Genomic DNA, 18,730 nt, shown 5'->3' with positions numbered 1-18,730 from the left:
CTGTAGGACAGTCATCCCGTACAGTGTGTCTGCTGTGTCACCCGAATGCTGCCATCGGCAGCCTGACCTCAAGGTCCACCATGACAGGCCTCCTGACACAGACCTTCACAGAAGGTCTTCACAGAACAGCCCAGGTTGGAGGGGACCTAGCAAGATCATCTGGTCCAACCTCTCATGGGAAAGGGAGCCCAGCTGAGATTACCTGGCACCCTGTCCAATCACATCTGGGAAACCTCCAGCGATGGGGACTCTGCCACATCCCTGCGGAGGTTGTTCCAGTGAATGATGGTTCTCACTGTAAAATATGTCTTGTATCAGGGCAAATATGAACATACTGACATTATTGACCAAAAAATCCCATTTGAACTGAAAGCATCCACTCTTAGGTTCCTCAACATTTATTACATTATACAACCTGTAAGCAGCTTAGGAGATGTAGTCCCATAATCACGTTATTCTCAACCCAGAAAGCTTGAGAACGAGCAAAGAGGACCTCATTGTTCCCGCTGAACTTCTGAACTTGTGTCAAGCTAAAATGCACTACAGTGGTAGCAAAAGAAAAGAGATGTCCGATAGCGGCACCACCAGCCTGGGAAGATCCATTTCACTGAAACTCCTGAAGGCGAGAAACAGACGGGCGATTCCCACCACCCACCCCCATTTTTAAGTGTTGTAAAGAAAGTAATAAATTCACATTTTAAAGCTAATGAAAAGCCAGATCTAATTAGTCAGCCAAGAAAGCCCAAATGAGCTCTGCTTGGCTGTTTGTAACTTTGGAAAGATGCTGTTTTACCAACAACAGACAGATTCAAATAATGAATCCTTGAAGTTATCGCTATTTTCTTTCCTTGCCTTGAAGGGAGGACAAAAGATTCTTAATTTATAAAGCCTCATTAACTTACCTCTCCTGGTACCTGAGCTAATTTTGGCATCTTTACAAAGCATGGTACAGGGCTAACATTCCCAGGGCTTTTAAAGCCGCTTCTGCCAACCCTTCCTCCTAAATATGTTTTGCGCTTAACAAGCGTTAAGAAATCCTTTGTACTATTTTGTTTAAAATTGTACTAACTCTTCCACCTGAATGACTGTTTATCACATTTTTATTCTTTTCACAGTTAAAGCTCTAACAATTAACTGACCCTTTGTTCACAAAGACCTTTATCATTTAATTCTCAGCACCGAAGATCAGCTCAATGCCTTTGGAGTGGGAGGAGAGGACAGAGGAGTATTCTGCAAGACAGTAACACGCTATTTTATGGACACTAGTGGTGGCTTCACAAAGCCACTTTCTCATGTCTGGAGCCACAGAGCAGTACAACGTGGGATGTTTCTGTTACGTTGCTTTCAGCTAATTGCAAGAGAATCAGTGTACGTGTATCTTTTGAAAGTAGAAGCAATATTCAGTCGTTGAGGTTTGCATTCCTCCTCCAGCCACTTCTCCAAACTGTTGGGATGAAGTTTTGTCAAGCTGTTATTTCTTCAAGTATTATCATGTACTTAATATCTACTTACAGATCAGCACAGGACATAAAAAACATTTTCTAGAAGGAATGGCTGATTTTTTGCAAGTCCTAATATAAATTTTAGCCACAGAGAAAAACAAAACCCACCCTTGAAAATGCCAGAATCTGGTCCACAAAACCAGTGTTGAATCTGTGGTTCTTTTATTTAGAGTTGAAGAGGGTGGAGCGGTAAAAGGCAGGAAAGCAATTTGTTTTCCTCCGAATACTTGAAAAAAAATTTGTTTGTTTGTTACTTCCCTCAATAGTCGCAGCTTCAAACAAGCCAACAAAAAAAGGCCACTAGCGCTGACCCATCCCTCTCCCACCTTCAAAAGATGAAAGGAAAAGCCTTTATTTCCCTTTCTGCACTTGGCTTCTCTTTGCCTGTGCTACCCCAGAGCTCCCTGGGGTTTGGTTCACCATGACGGTAAGGCCCGCTGGCCTCTTCATCCTTTCAAAACTGCAGCATTCGACTTTTTCTTCACTGGAGACTGTCCTGGTGCTTATGAGGCGAAATCCGTCTTTAAGTAAAGTGTCAAGCAGCAGGCCTAGCACATTAGTACCATTAATCAGCTTTCTATTATCAGGCTTTATGGAAACATACCTAAAATAAGAAAAAAGCAGTTACAACACACTTTAATTACTTCTTGGACCATGAAATCCTTTTTTTTTTAAAAAAAAAAAAAAAAAAACAAAAAAAACCCAGGCCCTCAGACGGTGCAGATCAGCACAGTTGCACGGGTTTATAGCAACCAAGGTTTCAGACAGTTTTTCCCCTCCTTTGAAGACAGTTCAACTCTTTCCCTCATTATAAGAACAGTAATTCTCAGTTCATCCAGTTACATGTTGGGGAAGAAGCACTTCTCCTTCACCCCCACACCAAAATGTACTTTCTTAAGAAATAGCTGTGATAACCTCCATCTCATTTCATTTAATGGAGGAGAGGTGAATGGCATGCTCTACATAATGCTGCAGCAGTTTTTCACTAAGAGTAAATGACGGAAAGGACATTGAAGTCAAATTCACCCCAATAGCATCACTCTTCATTACACGGGATCTCTCTCTACAAACAGTGACATTTATTGCAATGTTACCTTGTACAGCAGGTCTTGTGGTAACAAGTATGAAAATTATTTTCACGTTGCCTCAAATGATTTTACTTTGATATAAAGTATGGTTTGAGAATCTATCCAGACATTTCAATGAACAGAAGTCAGGTAAAAATACTATTACAAAATACATAAGCTGACAGGGGTGAAACTGTTCCACAGTTCACAGCCAAGCACACCAAACGTTCACAGAAAGCACGACAAAGGCAAAAGAGTCCATGTCACCACAAAGACTAAGTCGACAGAAATTCAGCAGGCAACATAATCAAACTCGACCTGTTTCATTACTCAAGATAAGCTTTTCTATTGATCCGCAGAGGAAGATTTTTACCAAGTCTGAAGAGATAAAGGAAAGAATCAGGAATATTTTCCCCACTGTTTAAGTTGTCATAACCTACTCAACCAATTGTTAGTCCATTAAAATTAGTAATACATTATAAAGTTAAGGTTTGGCACATAAATATACGTTGTTTCGCAAACAGGAAGTAGTTTTTCTTCTACTTGCTTAGCTAAAGAAATCTAGAAGAAAGATAAACTTTATTCACTTTTTTTTTTTAAATAATCGAAAGACCGCTGTGTTCTGTGTTGATTCATATATCCAGAGAGAATAACCCTTTTGGAAATATTTCAATGAAAATTCCATAAAATTCCAGATGTTCTAACAGCCACAGAGGACAAATTAGGTTACATTTTCCTATACAGTAAGAATGTGTCTCCATACAATAGAGACATCCAGCAAAAGCTTGTTTAAAAAATGTCAGTTGTCGTTAGAATATGATACTGCTATCACAAAAATCACTGATATACAGTAATCTTAAAAACAGAACCTGGCTCTGAATTCAAAGAAAATGCACTGTGTAGCACATAGTTAATAATCTACCCCTTCTCCCTCCCCCCAATAAAAGACTCTACAAAAGCTTTCCAGTCCCTGCATTGCAATCTTAGTTCTACTGGCGTTTTCAACCCTGTTTAGGCATTATTTTACTCTTTTCCATATGAAAGCCTTTTGGACCATGAACTAGTGGAGATTTTAGGCTTCTCCAGTAGTTCACTCCTGATTTATTTTGTTTCCTTTGCTTCATTTTACTCTGCGTTTTTCAAGTCTTCTAGAAGGTCACTGATGCCATGAAATTCCAAAGCCTGGGGGAGCGAGTGAGGAGGAAAGGGCGGAGAGAAAGAAAGACCCAACAGAACTCAAAAGCAAGCACCAAGAACAGTATTTTAGAAAGTTGAAGAACAGGCAGATCATAGAATCATAGAATTATTTGGGTTGGAAGGGACCTTTTAAAGGTCATCCAGTCCAACCCCCCAGCAGAGAGCAGGGACATCTAACTAGATTAGGTTGCTCAGAGCCCCGTCCAACCTGACCTTGAATGTTGCCAGGGATGGGGCCTCCACTACCTCTCTGGGCAACCTGTTCCAGTGCTTCACCACCCTCACTGTGAAAAATTTATTCCTTATATCCAGTCTGAATCTACCCTATTTTAGTTTAACCCATTACCCCTTGTCCTATTGCTACAGGCCCTATTAAAGAGTCTGTCCCCATCCTTCTTATAAGCCCCCTTTAAGTACTGAAAGGCTGCAATAAGGTCTCCCTGGAGCCTTCTCCAGGCTGAACAACCCCAATTTCAAATTACAATTTCAGTGTAACTGAAATTAAACTGGGTATTTTAGAACTAGAAGATGATAACATTAAACTAGCAGAAAGAAGGAAACATGTTTCTTTTCTCTCAGACAGCTGTCCAATAGTTTCTTTAAAATGAGCTTTGCTAGCACGTAGCATGGACTTCATGAACTAGAAGTCACGAAGACATTTCCATAATGAGAAGTCACACTAGGGAGAGTACCTGGCCACAAACTGGTCACCAGCAGAGTAGTCAGTACCACACTGAAAAACCAAGTCGTGATGAGAAGGTCTTTCCAAAGGTAGTGGAACGAGTGGTTTCTGAGAAGGAAAAGGGCTGTTCCAGCTCTGTCCTGACTGCTGCCCTGTAAACACAGTGATCTGTTCAGCTAGTGTCTCAACAGTGGTACTGCAGGAACCAAAGATCCGGAAAAAGGCCTGCATCTCTTGGAGAGAGAAACGCACTTCCAAGATCTCCAGCCTCGGCTTCAGCAAGTATTCCTGGCTCAGGAGGTCAGCCAGAGGGTAGAGCCCATAGAATTCTGCTTCTCTCTGCAGCCTCTGATAGTCTGAGAAATCCATGGGTAAGGAGACCTGGAGAGTCCTCAGGAAGTCCAAGATGTAACTAAACAAAGTTCCATCTCTGTCCACAAAAAACTCCCCATTCACCAGTTTAAATTCCTGGTCATCGTCATTCAACATCCGTGCTAGCTTGGACTCAGGGAACTGCTGCAAGGTAGAAGCCCGGGTTACAAATCTCACACCTCCCACGCTCAGAACGACCACCTCTCGATTACTCATCACTATCTCAGCCACTCAAGAATTGTAACTCTCCGATCTACGTGTTTTGTGACTTGATCTTTCCTAAACTGCAAGGCATCTGCAGCTGCAAGAACCATTCAGTGCTTTTAGCAAGTGTTTGGAGTGAGGTGTGGAGCAGCGACAGGACTCCCAGGCAACAAAGATGTAAATATCATGTACAATAGTTTTGTTTGCAGGGTTTGGTTGCTTGGAAACTTTGATTCTTGGAATTTGATGTTTTATTTTTGAAATGAACAGCTTGCAAGGACTACTGGAAGACAGTGAACTGACCGTCACAACTTACTAAACCTTGAGAGAGGCCAACGAATATCCCCAAAGCATGGCACGCATTGCGTTTGCTTCCCAGAAATGTCAACTAAATATTTTCATTCTATATATTGCTGTTCACAGGACCACCGCAAAAAGACGTTAGATGTGCTTCAAGCAATATATTTCAGTATCATATGCTCTTAAAGAAGGGCACTTCAGAGAACTCACTTTAAATCACTCTTATCCTATGGCCAAGTCAATACACTCAAAACATTCCATTAATTCCTGAAACAAGGTACACAAAAATTAACAGTAGAAGAGCCTATGTATGTTCCAATGCTAAAGCACTTCCAAACACCAACAACATCCATACTCCTGTCACGTTACGCACTGTGTTCCAAGGAATCATCCCATCATTTTTCCTGGCTTTTGGAATTCTGATCTAGAGAGACAGAGAGGGACGGGAAAGAAACTGCTCTACCTGCCACCTTTGCAGGGCTAGAGCGCAAGCTGCCTTCCTGTGGCTGACCCGTGCGTGCCTTTCACCGCACTAAATTGTTTACATTAAGGCCACTTTATAAGAAAGTGTGGCTTCAGAGAAACACGGATCTAGCAAGACAGCTCAGTTACCCCAACAATTTGATGTTGGAAAAGTAAACTGCAAAGTACGTACTATCTGCAAAGTACATATGATCTTGCAGTTTGTTCTTCTCTTATCAACCTCAACGAATTTCTCTTTACCCCTAGAATCTATGCTTGCCCTGAAGATATTTTTGTACAGAACATGTAAACGATAACCAACATCTGCAGTTATCTGAATGCACAGGATAGTTACAACATTTGGTTATACAAAAAAATACATATATCTATTTCAGTGAGAAGTAACATCCTCAGATAGAAAATGGTTCCAGAAGGTGAATGATGCACTCTGGCTTTTGCAGTGGAAGGGCAGCCCTCGCCAAGCCTCTCACTACAGCGCTCTTCTCAACCACCACTGTTCTTCCTCTTTCCAAACCACCTCCCAGTTAGAAAACAATTTTTTTTACCTCTGACCTTTTAGGAAGTGACACTTTTTATCTTATTCTACAATTACATTAACATTAAACTAAGTACACAGTTTGGCCTTATATTTTGGTAAGAAAAATGATTTACAATGAATAATATTCCCATAATCACCACTGCAAGAAGAATCCAGAAAACTGTGTTTTTCAAAGCTCCACTTCATCTTCCAGTTTATCAGTGCTCAAACTATGTGAACAGCATGGATGTTTTGGAAACATTTCGAATCTTTGAATGTTTTTACTGGAAGTCTTAAAAAAACAATTAATTTTAAGAAGTTCTCTGTTTTCTTCACCAGATCTCTCTTAGTTTCAGCAGGGACTTCACAACAGTTTATATTTGCACACAAACTGTGCAACATTATCCAGTACAACCAACGTATAGTTTTTACACTTTTCTCTTAGAAGTGAAGCTCCATCTGTCATCTGTTCCCAGTAAAAGACTGCATGATCTGCTATCTCCACTGTATCTGCCAAATAGGACAAGCTAATTGTAAAGAATTGAGATTTCCAGCACTGGAGATTGTCAACGACTGACTCCACAAAGGACATTCTGGTGACAGCAAGAATAAGCAGGCAAATGAGAGAGGTCACTATAAATCTGCGTGAAAAGACTGAGGGAATCTTGAATTTAAGAGTGTTGTTTTCCTGAGGCAAGGAAAGTTTGTCCACATCAACTAGTTTTATTCCATTCCACTGGCTGGTATCAAAGCTCTTCATTGTAGGGCTGATGTCCACACTGGAACAAGGTAAAGGGGTTTCTTTGAGCACCTTGATTTTTTCCCTGAACTCCTGCATCTGTTGCAAAAATACAATGGGTTCAGACACATCTTTGAAGGCCTCTGCGATGTTAAAAGCCATCCGTTGTTCTTGCAGAATTGTGTTCAGTTTATTGATTTCTGGATCGTAGGCCTGCATCACTGCAAGCTTCATGGTCTCAAAGTCAGAGAGAATCTCATTTCGTTTCTGCTCCAGCGTGTGCTGCAGCTTCTCAAAGAACTCCTTCACTTTGTCAGAATCTTTGGTCAGCATCTGCAGAGCTTTCCTCTTACTGGTTTCTAAGGTATCCAGCCGCGAGAGGGCATCTCCGCAACGCCAAGTTTCAAAGCCCTGAAACAGGGTTTCAAAAGCCCGCTTCTCCTGGGAATAGGCTTCTTCGATAGAACAGAACATGTGCTTTGTGTGGTCGCCACGGGTGGCACAAACCCCACAGATGAGCTGCATGTCTGTCCGGCAAAAAATGTTAAGGGGTTGCCCGCTGTGCACTTTGCACACAGGCATTTTCGGAGTTACTTTGATTTTGTTATACTTCTCCACGATACCTTTCAGGGAATAGTTGACTTGCAAGCTGTTGACTCCAGTAACGGGAGTTTCCTTCCTGCACGTGGGGCATTTGAAAGGGGATGGCCTCCAAAGCACATTCCGCACGTTTCCCTCAAGAATTCCTTCCAGACACTTTCTGCAGAAATTGTGTGAACAGGGCAGGACACGAGGATCATCAAACAGGCTACAGCAAATGGGGCAGGTGAGATCTTCCTCTAGGAGCTCCATCATATCCTAGGAAAGAGAAGAAAGATGGTAACAGAACTTACACATTTTATTTCTCCTCCGGGGAAACCATGCAAAAACCGATCGCCATCTGAGACACAGCTCAGTGAGGAAAGGATCTACTTTTTTCTCGAGTACCCTTAAGACAGAGCCTCCGCTGGGTTCTTGCAACCCGTCCAGTTAGCTGTGGTATCTGGCCACCAGATGGCAGGCGCAAGAACGGCTCAGTGTCCAGGCAGAACCACTTCTGGATTCTCAGCTGGAAATGCAGGAAAAGAAGGACTTGCCAAACCCAGCAAGGACTTTGAATGAAAATAACTCATGTACTCATAATAACAGTTCAAGACTTGCATCTTTCTTCACTGATGCAATACCCAGAAACTGGATTTTCACAAAACATACCCAGCCGATAAGCCCTGCTAAGATGCGATTACTCTCTGCTCGCTCAACTCATCCAAAGCTTACAGTTCCAAACGCCATGCACCGCTACTGTAAGAAGGTAATATTAAAGGTGACAGAAAAAGCCCAGCTTCATAATTTCCTCATCTACAGAATACGTGATGTGGCTCTTTGCTCTACTTGCAAAGACAAAGGGGAGTCACCACTCACTTAAAATGTTAGCTTTTCTCTTGCTCCTGCAATATTTGTAAATAACCAAGTGAATGCATTATTGTTGAGCTACTCAGCACAAAGTTAAAATACTTCAGAGAACAACAGCCCATAATCCTTGACAATTCATCATGAAACAAAACTGTTAACCATTTTTACTCATCTGCAATCTATTTCCAATGCCGTTCTCGCAGCATTCATGCCTCAGCAATTTGTTTTTGTGGACAAGACCTGCAGCAAGAGGATTTATCATGTACTCCTGTGTACTGGAAAGTCTGAGTGAAGGGACCCAGCACGCTACCCTCCCAGTGCCTCTAATCAAAGCCAAGTTCTCAGATGCAGACACCTTATAACTTACAGCATGTTCTAAGAAAACAAATAGCTAATAAAGACCAAAATGGGTGATGGTTTGTATCAGCCAAAACTCTCAAACACTTAGTTTTGAGCTATAATTAGAAAGATGCTTCCCTTGTACAAATTGCTTCCATATTGTACAATAAGTATTCATACATATATGTAACAAAATTCATTTTATAAATTAAAAGATGTATCACAAAAAAAAGCATCAAAGTAGTCCTGTGACAGTAAGGCATATGAATGAGCTCCTTTCATTAGTTTTCATGTTATTAGTAAGGTTCCTGTCCCCTCAAAGAGATATAAAGCGGCAAACATGGGAGCCAAGAGGAGAGCTGCAAGGGAAGATCCATGCTGCACAGGACAAGAGCAGCAATAAAATCAACACCAAAGCAAAGATAACTACAGGGAAGAAAGGCAAAGTCAATTCTGAGTTTCTTTCACTAGAGGACAGATAACAGTCCCAGCAAGACTTCACAGTAAAAGAGCCGTCCTTGAGAGGTATAAGCAAACCTCCCATGCTTTGCTAGCGATGAGGAGAAGGGGGATTCCCCATGCTTGTTTGGATAAGGAGAGTTTGAAAAAGTTGCCAGCTTTTCTACTCATCCTCAGGACTAAAGTCATCAGGCAGAAAGTGGCCACCATTACAGCTAGGGACAAAGCCCCAGAGAAAAGGTCTAGTGACTCCATTTACCACCTAAGGTTTCCTGTAAGACCGCAGATCCCATTCAGAAACTTCATTTTCTGTGACAAGAAAGTCATTTCCAAGCACCTCTCAATGCTAGAACCATCAAGGTTTCTCTTCCATCATCTTCCTACTGCCAAAAAGAATGGGATGACAGGAAGAGGATGATTTTGCCCCCATACTCTTGAGTCCTGTTTATGAATAGTTCCCTCTCTCCCAATTGTACTCGCAGCTTTTAGCCACGATAGCAGGACAAAGATCAGTTTTGCTCATGTGTTAAGAGGATAATAACTACAAAACTAAAATGCCAGTTCTCTGTCTTTTAGTAAATGGAAATTCACAGTGCAGAAAATATTTGCTCTGGTCCACCTCCTTTACCAGGGAGGATTTTACTTCTTAGTTAGGGAGCTGGAAAAGCAGCTTTGCATGCCTGACAGTGAGGACTGCAAACCACTGCAGAAAATGCTTACTACAACACGTTCCATCAAAATTGCAGGACAAACATCGAAGGCTTTCATGCTCCTAAAAATACAAAAAACATATACAAAAAGGTTTCATGATCCAAATAAAACTGTCCTGGTGCATGCCAACCCCACTTATCCAATTAAATAATTATGCTTTATAAATATAACTGAATGTCAAAACCATTATATGACATCATCAAAAACCTAGGATTTTGAAAAAAAGAAACAGGCAAGTCTACGAGGTTTTTTTCCCCCTCTTACAACACCAGCAACAGCAAACCAAAAACACTGAAAACTTGTATGACTGGTTGGGACAGCTGAACTTCTGTCTTCTTTAGAACATTAATTTCAGAGAGTAAGTTGCCTGGGGATGGAAACATCCCTTTTTATTAGCAACTTGGTATTCGTGTGAGGAACTACAGCAACATTTCAACTTCTCCACTGGGAATTTCTCTGTGTAACTTCTGATCGAGGTTTGAATGGGCCTGGAGTTCCCCACTCGTAGCACACGGACCAAAAGGCACAGCGGTTTCTTCACCTGAGCTACATAAAGTCTCATGTGACCCATTAGAAAGAGCAACTTGCACAGTTTTATCATTGGGAAGAAGAACTGCAAAACAAATCAAACCATAAACGCAAAGACAACCACAGTAGCTTTTTCCCACACTCCAGCGCGAAATTCATCTAGCATGCTTCTCAGCACAGAAGTTGGGTTTATCAGCCAGCAGCAGGCTGAAAGCAAACCCAAAACTTCACCAAGCTTCAAACAAAGCAAAAAGATAGCTCTTGAATTACAAGTTTCCTGCAATGGCATGTAAATATTCTAAATAACACTTGACTGAGTCAGGCTACATTTCCACAAGCAGTTGAGCTAGTCAGGAGAGGTCTCGCCTCCCTTTCTTCGCAAGGGCCCCAGTCCTAGTCAGGACCTCCTGCGAGCAATTTCACCAGCCTTCCGTCAAACTGGTGCGTTAAATCAGCCCAAAAAAGGGTCCCGCACAGATAAGGCAGGAGGAAGGGAGATGGGAGGTCCTCCTTCCAGCAACAACAATCTTTACTCTGCTCACCCCATCGAGAGGAACCACAACCTAATGGAGGGTCAGTGTAGACATTTTAACACGGCATGATTGACCTCCAGGTGCAGTAGGTATCCAGGCGGCCAAAAAGAGCTGAGGAAAGCGGCCATGCTTTAAATGTGGTATCTCATGGCCGAAGTTTTTTCCAGGAGTACCAGGCAGATCCCACACGTTCAGCCTTCAGAAAGCTAGAAAGGCCTGGAGAAATAAGCAATTCTGGTTCAGTGCAGTTACAGCCCCAAGAACACCGTTCCATCGCCACGGATTGTCAATCTGCCGGGCGCAGGACGCAGGGGCAGCACACTCCTGCGCTCAGCTCCTTGTCCCTCTGTCCGGGCAGCAGCTCCCTCACTGCTTCTGGTTACAACCCCTGCCCCGCAGGGAGGGATCCCCGACACCCGCCTCAACCACGGCACCGCTGCCAGGCCCGGCCGCGCTCCCCACCCGCCGGCCACGGCCTCCCCGGGGATCGCAGCCGCTCCGCCGGGCACCGCTGCTCGGGGGACGGCGGCCCTCGGACTCACCCGGAGCCCCGCAAAGAATACGCTGATGCGGGAGGAGGGCTGCGAGCGAAACCAGCGGTCGCGGTGGCGGCCGAAGCGTTCCCCCGCCGGCCGGGAGCGGCCCGGCCCCGCCGCCGCCTCACAGCGCCGCGGCCTGCGCTCGCCCAGCCGGGCCCGGCCCCTCCTGCCGCCGCCGCCGGCCCCCGCTACTCACCATCCCGGGCCGGGGCCCGCGGAGAGGCCGGGCGGAGGCGGAGGGAGCGGGCTGCCTCGGCCGCCCACACCCCGCGGCGCGGCGGCCAGCCCCAGCCGCCGCCCCGCTCCGGGCCTGAGGCTGCCGCCCGCCGCTCCCGCCCCCCGCCGCCCGGCCCGGCCCGGCCCGGCCCGGCGCCCCGCTCTCACCCCGGGCAGGCGCGGCGGCGCGGCCAGCGGCAGCGGGCAAGGCCGAGGGCCGCCACCCGCCCCGCCGCAGGCCCCTCCTCGCCGCGCCCCGCCGCCGCCGCTCGGCCCAGGAGGGGTGGGCAGGCCCCGGCCCCGGCCCCGGCCCCGGCCCAGGCCCCGGCCCCGGCCCGCAGAAGCGATCGGCCCGGAGCTGCTGCCCGCCGGTCCGGACGGGGTGCGCCCACCCACCTTGGCCGGCGGCCGCCGACCCGGCCCCGGGGCAGGAGCTGCCGCGGCTCTTCCTCCGCCCCGTGCCTGTGAGCGGCGAGGAAAGCCCCGGAGGCGGCCAGGAGAGGGGGAGCGGGCGGCCTCGCAGCCCGGCGGTGGGTGCCGCTCGTCTAAGCCGGGGGCCGAGGTCTGCAGCCCGAAGCAGGCTGCCCGTTCCTCCGCCGAGGTATTGACGGGTTTCTGTTGTTTATTAACTCTGCTAAATTAGCCTTCAGACTGCAGCTCACAGGCGCCTGCTGCGCAGCATAACGAGGAGCGAGGAGCGCTGCTGGGCGGCAATCCTGCTGAGCATCTTCCACCTCCGGAAAGCACTTGGTAAAAACCACTAATATCATTTTAGCCAGATATCCTTACGTGCTTCGTAAAAGGAGCGGGACGCATTCCTGTTTGCTTTAACGCGCTGCCTGTACCGTTTCCTACTGGTGAATCTGTTGGGAGAGTAACGCGGCCTGTTCAAACCTATGCAGGTCTCCCGCAATAACACCGACTCGTCCCAGGGAGACGGAGCAGGAGGGATCCCGCGTCCGCCTGGGAGGACTCTGTAGGCACAGGACCATGAAACTGCATCTGGAAGTGCTGAGACTGCGGAGGACCGTTGTGATTTTTATCTTTTTTGCAGTCCTGCTGTTAGTTCTCAGCCAACACAACAGGTCTAACATCAAACCAAACTGACCTCACTTTCGAGTTAAGACTTTGTGAAACGCTACATCAAAAGCTGTTCCAAAACACGCGTACTCTGCCTCCTGCATCCCTGTCACTCCCCTACTCTTCACTCACCCACTGCAGTCACATCACTCATCGGCACAGGGGAGACTATTCACGTTCAGGACTACCCACACAAGGAACGTCACAGGCTAGACTGTGCATCAAATGAAGCTCCCTCACACATCTGACATCTTTCTTCCAATGAAGAAAGGAATCTGGATTTTAAAAGCCATTCAATAACACACTGAGGCTGTGGTTCCCCAATTTACTGCAGCCAGAAGAGGAAGAGCTCTCCTCTTCCTCGCCCTCCCTCCTGCTGCCTCTACCCAAGCTGGCCTGCCCTCACAGCTGGACTCAAACTGGGAACGGTTTGATCACGGATAAGTATTTCCGAAAATCCCCTTCAGAGCGCTCGCACACTTGGGCATTTCATCCACCATCTACTGGAGAATGGCCCCAGAAGGTAGAGTTGCTGCACAAAAGCAACCAAGACCTTCAGGTGCAGTTCAACGTCCTGCTTGTTTCTTCTTAATTGCCCGGCATCTTCTTTGCCATTTATCAAAAAGAAGTAATTCCAGGTAGTTTCTGAAAAGTGATAGCTTAATCCATTCTTCAGCTACCCAAATTGCGTTCAAGTGATACCCCAATGCTTGAGCATTTACGTTTTCCAAGTACCCCTTGTCTATGCTTTCCCGATAGCCATTTTTATATCAAGAATTTCCTGATTCTACTCATCTTCTCTGTAACTTTATGGTTAAAGATATTAAGAACAACATGGCATTTTAGACTCCTCACTCATTACTAAGTTCATATATTGCTTGTATAACTTTTTTCCTGATATATTTTTAGAGTACATTTTATTGTCTGTTAATTCTTCGGGCTGTTCCTACTCTGTCTCCTTATAAATGAAGAAGGAGCTGTATGGGCATAAGAGTGGATGCCTGCCTGCCTGAGTCATTCTCTCTTCATTAGGACCATCTGAAAACATTCTTGTCCCTCCTTGCCTGGGCTTTCTTCTGTCAAAGATGAAAGCTTAAACTTCTGGGCAAAACCAGCATGGGATTTCTGTGCTCGGTGCATAGATACAGTGCCCAGCCAGCACCGTACTCGAGTGCACCCTGGCTGTCCTGAGTGTGATCAAAGATAAGCTGGGCATTTTACTGCTTCTGGCTGACTGAGTTGCACACAACCAACTGCTTTGCACACATGTAAGTCCATCTTTCTACACTCTTTTTAACTCTTTGTTGTTTATAGAGGTTTTTCAGTAGCAGTTTGCTTATGAGCTTGCATTCCCGCATCTGAGAGCACAGAGTGTCTTCCTGAAACAGCATCAGAGGCCGTTTGTTGAAGCTTCGGAGAAAAGTTCTGGCTGATGCAAAAGAGCATTCGTAGGTCTGTGGCAGTATTTCCCTATCTAATAAGAAAACAAACCCTAGGCTCAAAGGAGAGGCTTGGCTCGCAGGGAAGTGTTAGGATAAATGTCACTTACCCATGGGAGAGTTGAAAAATACAGGGGTAGGAGTTTGGAAGGAATTATAAAATAGTGGCAACTTCCAGCTTTACGAAACAAACACCATGTTTGTTGTCAGACAAAGGGATAGTGCCTATTGTCATCTTTAAACTACAGGGAGAACCCCGATCGTGGCTCTTCTGCTAAGCATTATGACAGAAGATTTCTGAGACTGAAGCTGTAGGCTGTGGTTCAGTCAGCGACCTCAGAGCTAACTGTTACTGCCCTCCTTGCCTGTGCCAGCTCTGCCAGCCTCGGCAGATGCTTTACTGAGCTGATTCAGCCTGCTAAGCCAGCAAAACGCTATTCCTTTTTCTTTGCCAGGGTGAGTTTTCTGCTGATTCAACGAGTTAAACCAGTTCAGTGCAGGATTAGACAATCACCAAGTCTAACACCAGAGGAGCGAGGAAAAGAGGAGCAAGATTTTTCCCTTTCTGTGGAAGCAAGCCATTAATGCGACTCAAGCTGTAACAGGTAATTTTACCCTGAGAGGTAGATTCACGGGGGGTTAAGCCAAGCCGAGACTGTGCTACTGGCAAAAGAGATAATTCCATCCTTTTCCTTTCCCTTAGTCATGCTTTCCTGATGCCTCCTCTCCGCTGGCTCCGACATTCATGCGGCCACATGTTAGGCTAGATCCGCTTGCCAACAGAGCTGAAAGCTAATCCATTAAAAAAAAAAGAAGTTTTCAGCAGGATCAATTTTGGCAGCCAGCTGATCCTGCAGCCGAACAAACACCAATGCCAGGATGAGCCACCGAGAGGGGCTGTTTCGGTGGCAGCCTGCACGACGCATGTCAGCATAAACCAGAAGTGCCCCCACAGGCCATAATTTCACAAATGCTTCCAGCCAGCTATTGCCGGCGCTGCTGCCAAAAGTAACACAGCCTTGCCCTTCGGCCACACCAGCTGCTCATTCCAGGCCCTAGGCACCCCCTGTGCTGTGCTGGAGAAGATGTCTAACACAAAACTGATTGATAAATGTAGCTGGAGTTAAAGGCAGCTTTTTTGGTTTTTTCTCCCCAGGTTTGTATTCCTCATCGGTAAGGCTCCTCTGAAGCCATGCTACCAAAGACCTGTCAGATTGTAATTGTCTCCTAGGGTGAAACACCAAGGAAAAGAGGTGAGTTGAGGGCATTTTCCAGTCTTATCCTTGGCTGCAAGTCTGCCTTTTACTTCCCACTGAAGGAGGTTAAGGCTTCACGTCCCGTTGCAAAGGCGTCAGAGCATACAGAGAGTACACTCCGGCATCGGGACAGTGACTTCTTGGAGCATGCTGCTTTATTCATCTGTGCTGGTTTGAGCATAGCCTGAAATGGAGAAGGATAATCTGAGATGTATGATGTAACTGCTGCGGGGACCTAAATACAGAAATAAATCTGCAAGAGCTTCGATGCCGATAGCCGCTTGGTAGGAAGATGCTGTAAGATAACACAAATAAAGGAACTATTCAAACAGCTCCATGTATCAAACACCTTCCTCGTGTATAAACGTTTCACAACTATATCGTATCCGACTACATTTCTTTTCAACAGATACATCTGGACTATATTAAACACTGCAAACGAGGGATCAGAGAAGACAGTTTCTTGTTATTGTTCCATAAAAGCTACTTTTAATATGCATTGTCAAAATACCAGGCATTAAAAATCCATGAAGGATCGTCAGCGATTGAAATGATCAACTGTTGTTTTGAGGTCTGAATTTCAGAGACTGCCTTGATATCTGCAGGGTCCCTGATGACTATTTTAGCAGTACTGAAAAGCTCTGCTGTTTTACATGCAGAACTTTGACCCACGCAGTTAACTAATATTCAGCACTTTGCCAGATTTTCCTGCGGGGGGGAGGGGGGTTGGCGGGGAGGAGGGATATCGATGATGAATTCAGTTATCTCCTTAGCGTAATCCTATTTATTTACAAAGAATGTACAGCCACGTCCCATTTCCTTGCACGCAGAGGAAGCAAATGGGAGGGAGCACTGTGCAGCAGTCCAAGTTTGCTGCTCTAGCCAGGATGCCTGCCCAGAAGAAGCTGTCCCTTGGCTTTTTCTCAGGGCCATGCACCACTGCTTCTCCCACTGTCTGCTGGCTCTTGCGTGGTGTTTCCGGTCCCAGACATGCACACAGGCAAACACAGCTGCAACCAATCTGCGCTCTTGCTGCCGCGTTTGCAAGCAGTCCCTAGAGAAATCCCTCTGACTTTCCCCAAATTAGTGCTTGCTCATACGAGTTAGCTCATCTTAGCGCTTGGCCATGTAGCCCTGTGCCGTTGGGCAGCGCTTTCTAGTCTTTAGCTATCTTACGCCGTAAAAGAACTTAATTGCTCCTTCCTGAACAAAGCATGGCCAGCGTGCCTGTCAGTTTTAATGAGGTTTGTGATTGCCTATAGATCAAAGCGCTGCTCCGGTGGGTTTTGCTTATATTGCATAAAGAGGAAAGGAGAAGTGACCTCCAAAGTAAATAGAACAACGAGGAACAGAATTAATTTTCATATACAATTTCTTCAATGACTTGGCAAGCGTCAGATTAACTGTATAAAACAGAAGACGTCCTACAGAATGTTAATCCTCACAAGAACACATTATAATGAAGATTTCAAAAGTACAAGCACAACCTGTTTTTCATCTGAGACCTTGTCTGTATCATCTTCCAAACCACAGGCCTGACCCTGGGAGTGGAAGGACTGCTTTCAGTAAACAAACCTTGACTTTCCAGTCCTGCACCATCATTTACTTCTGTGCAAGTTGTATGGAGACGTTACTAAATCCATTCCAGCATATTTAATAACTACTTTTTTCGTTGGTTTTCACAGGTGTAAATGTCTCCACAAAGCTCGTAGCAGCAGAGAAGCAAGTCCCAGTGGTTTTTACTAGCAGGGCGAAGAGGAATTATTTTTCTGAGAACTGATTAGTCATGTTGTATTACATGCTGTAACAAGGGGAGAGCGTTCCCCTCTCTCCCGCGAATTGGTGTTATCAGGGAACCTTTCTGAAACATACATGTCTGCAGCCAGTAGATCTACTTTGCAGGGCTAATGAGAGACAGTTGTATTTTGTGAATGAAGTTCTGAGCTAGGAAACAAAGCAAGTCAATGACCATAGTTTTCTTTCAGCAGGACCTCCAAATACGCCTGGATTTATGAAACGGATGGGACTGGTCTTTTTCCCGTTCTTCTAACATGGTTCCCAGACAAAATGTCTCTGCTGCTACTGTTCAAGGAAATAAAGTTAAAACCCTGTGAGCAACAAACATGTTTAGGCATGCTGAGCATAATTTTGCTTCCAGTGTGGGAGGGTCCTAAATACTTGGCCTCCCCAGTGAAAGAAATGCACATTCAAGAAAGGCAGAAGCTGAATTAACCCTTCATTACCAAGCACAATTATATTTCTAAATATTGGAGCCCGGATCTTCATTTCCGTGGTGCAGTTCTTCGTGCACTGTAAAAATTTTGGGGTTCAAATATGCTCTAAACATGCTGACAAGCACATCTACAAATACAGTACTATCCTGCTGGAATCGCTCACCTCAGTCCTCCAAGAAAGGCATATGGGTAAGTCATGTTTCTTACCAGCTGACCAGCTGACTGTTGCCTGATTTCCACCAGAGCAACGTTGTTACCTGCTTGATTTTGTCCAGCGCCGGAGCCTTCACTCACAGCACGCGTACATCTTTGCTGCTGTTCCTGCACAACCCATTGTGACACCAAGCTGTCACCAGCCGCTGTCAGGGTGCTCAGCAGCCAGGCTCCGCACCCGGAGGGAGAGACGGGAAGGGCACAGGGATGAGAGCTGCACTGACCTCGGTCCCCCGAGGCTTCCCGCCTGCCGAGCACATAGGCGCAGGAGTCAATGCGCTCCAAAGCGGCACCGGCAACTTTTCCGAGCTGTGGCATGCACCCCACAAAGCGCTGCAGTTTGCTGGCCTGTAAAACCAGACTCTCAAGTTAAGAAAGCAGTGGAGCAGGAAACTGGCAGCCAGGCACACCCAGCCACTGCTCCCCAAAGCCCTGTCCCCTTCAGTCCAACTGATTTGGCAATGCTGACTTCATGTGGAGAGATGCATTTGTTTTCCCAGTGCTCATTTTGGGGAAGAAAGGGCTTACTGGGGCACAGAGAAAAAAAAGTCACTTGGAGGTTGAGTCTCTCTCAAGTTTTTTTTTTATTTTTTAAATACATTAACATTTGTCATTTAGCATTTACTGTAACAAACCCGCAGTGTGTGACAGACAATAAAAATCCCACAGTG

At 45.7% G+C, this 18,730-nt stretch overlaps 2 protein-coding genes across 2 annotated transcripts; both read right to left on the bottom strand.

The window, feature by feature from the left end:
- Positions 1-1,557: 1,557 nt before the first annotated feature.
- KCNRG (potassium channel regulator) lies at positions 1,558-5,037 on the bottom strand. Its single transcript, XM_009488152.2, has 2 exons — positions 4,459-5,037; positions 1,558-2,106 (listed from the first exon to the last, which is right to left on the bottom strand). The coding sequence occupies exons 1-2, from the start codon at positions 5,034-5,036 to the stop codon at positions 1,854-1,856; spliced, it is 831 nt and encodes a 276-aa protein (XP_009486427.1). The 5' UTR covers position 5,037; the 3' UTR covers positions 1,558-1,853.
- A 1,651-nt stretch (positions 5,038-6,688) lies between these two features.
- TRIM13 (tripartite motif containing 13) lies at positions 6,689-11,292 on the bottom strand. Its single transcript, XM_009488141.2, has 2 exons — positions 11,092-11,292; positions 6,689-7,921 (listed from the first exon to the last, which is right to left on the bottom strand). Exon 2 carries the CDS (start codon positions 7,916-7,918, stop codon positions 6,689-6,691), a length of 1,230 nt encoding a protein of 409 aa, XP_009486416.1. The 5' UTR covers positions 7,919-7,921; positions 11,092-11,292.
- Between the last annotated feature and the right edge of the window lie 7,438 nt (positions 11,293-18,730).

This window comes from Pelecanus crispus, chromosome 1 (assembly GCF_030463565.1).
Source record: "Pelecanus crispus isolate bPelCri1 chromosome 1, bPelCri1.pri, whole genome shotgun sequence".
Lineage (NCBI taxonomy): Eukaryota > Metazoa > Chordata > Aves > Pelecaniformes > Pelecanidae > Pelecanus > Pelecanus crispus.
This window is presented reverse-complemented; position numbering and strand designations above follow the sequence as displayed.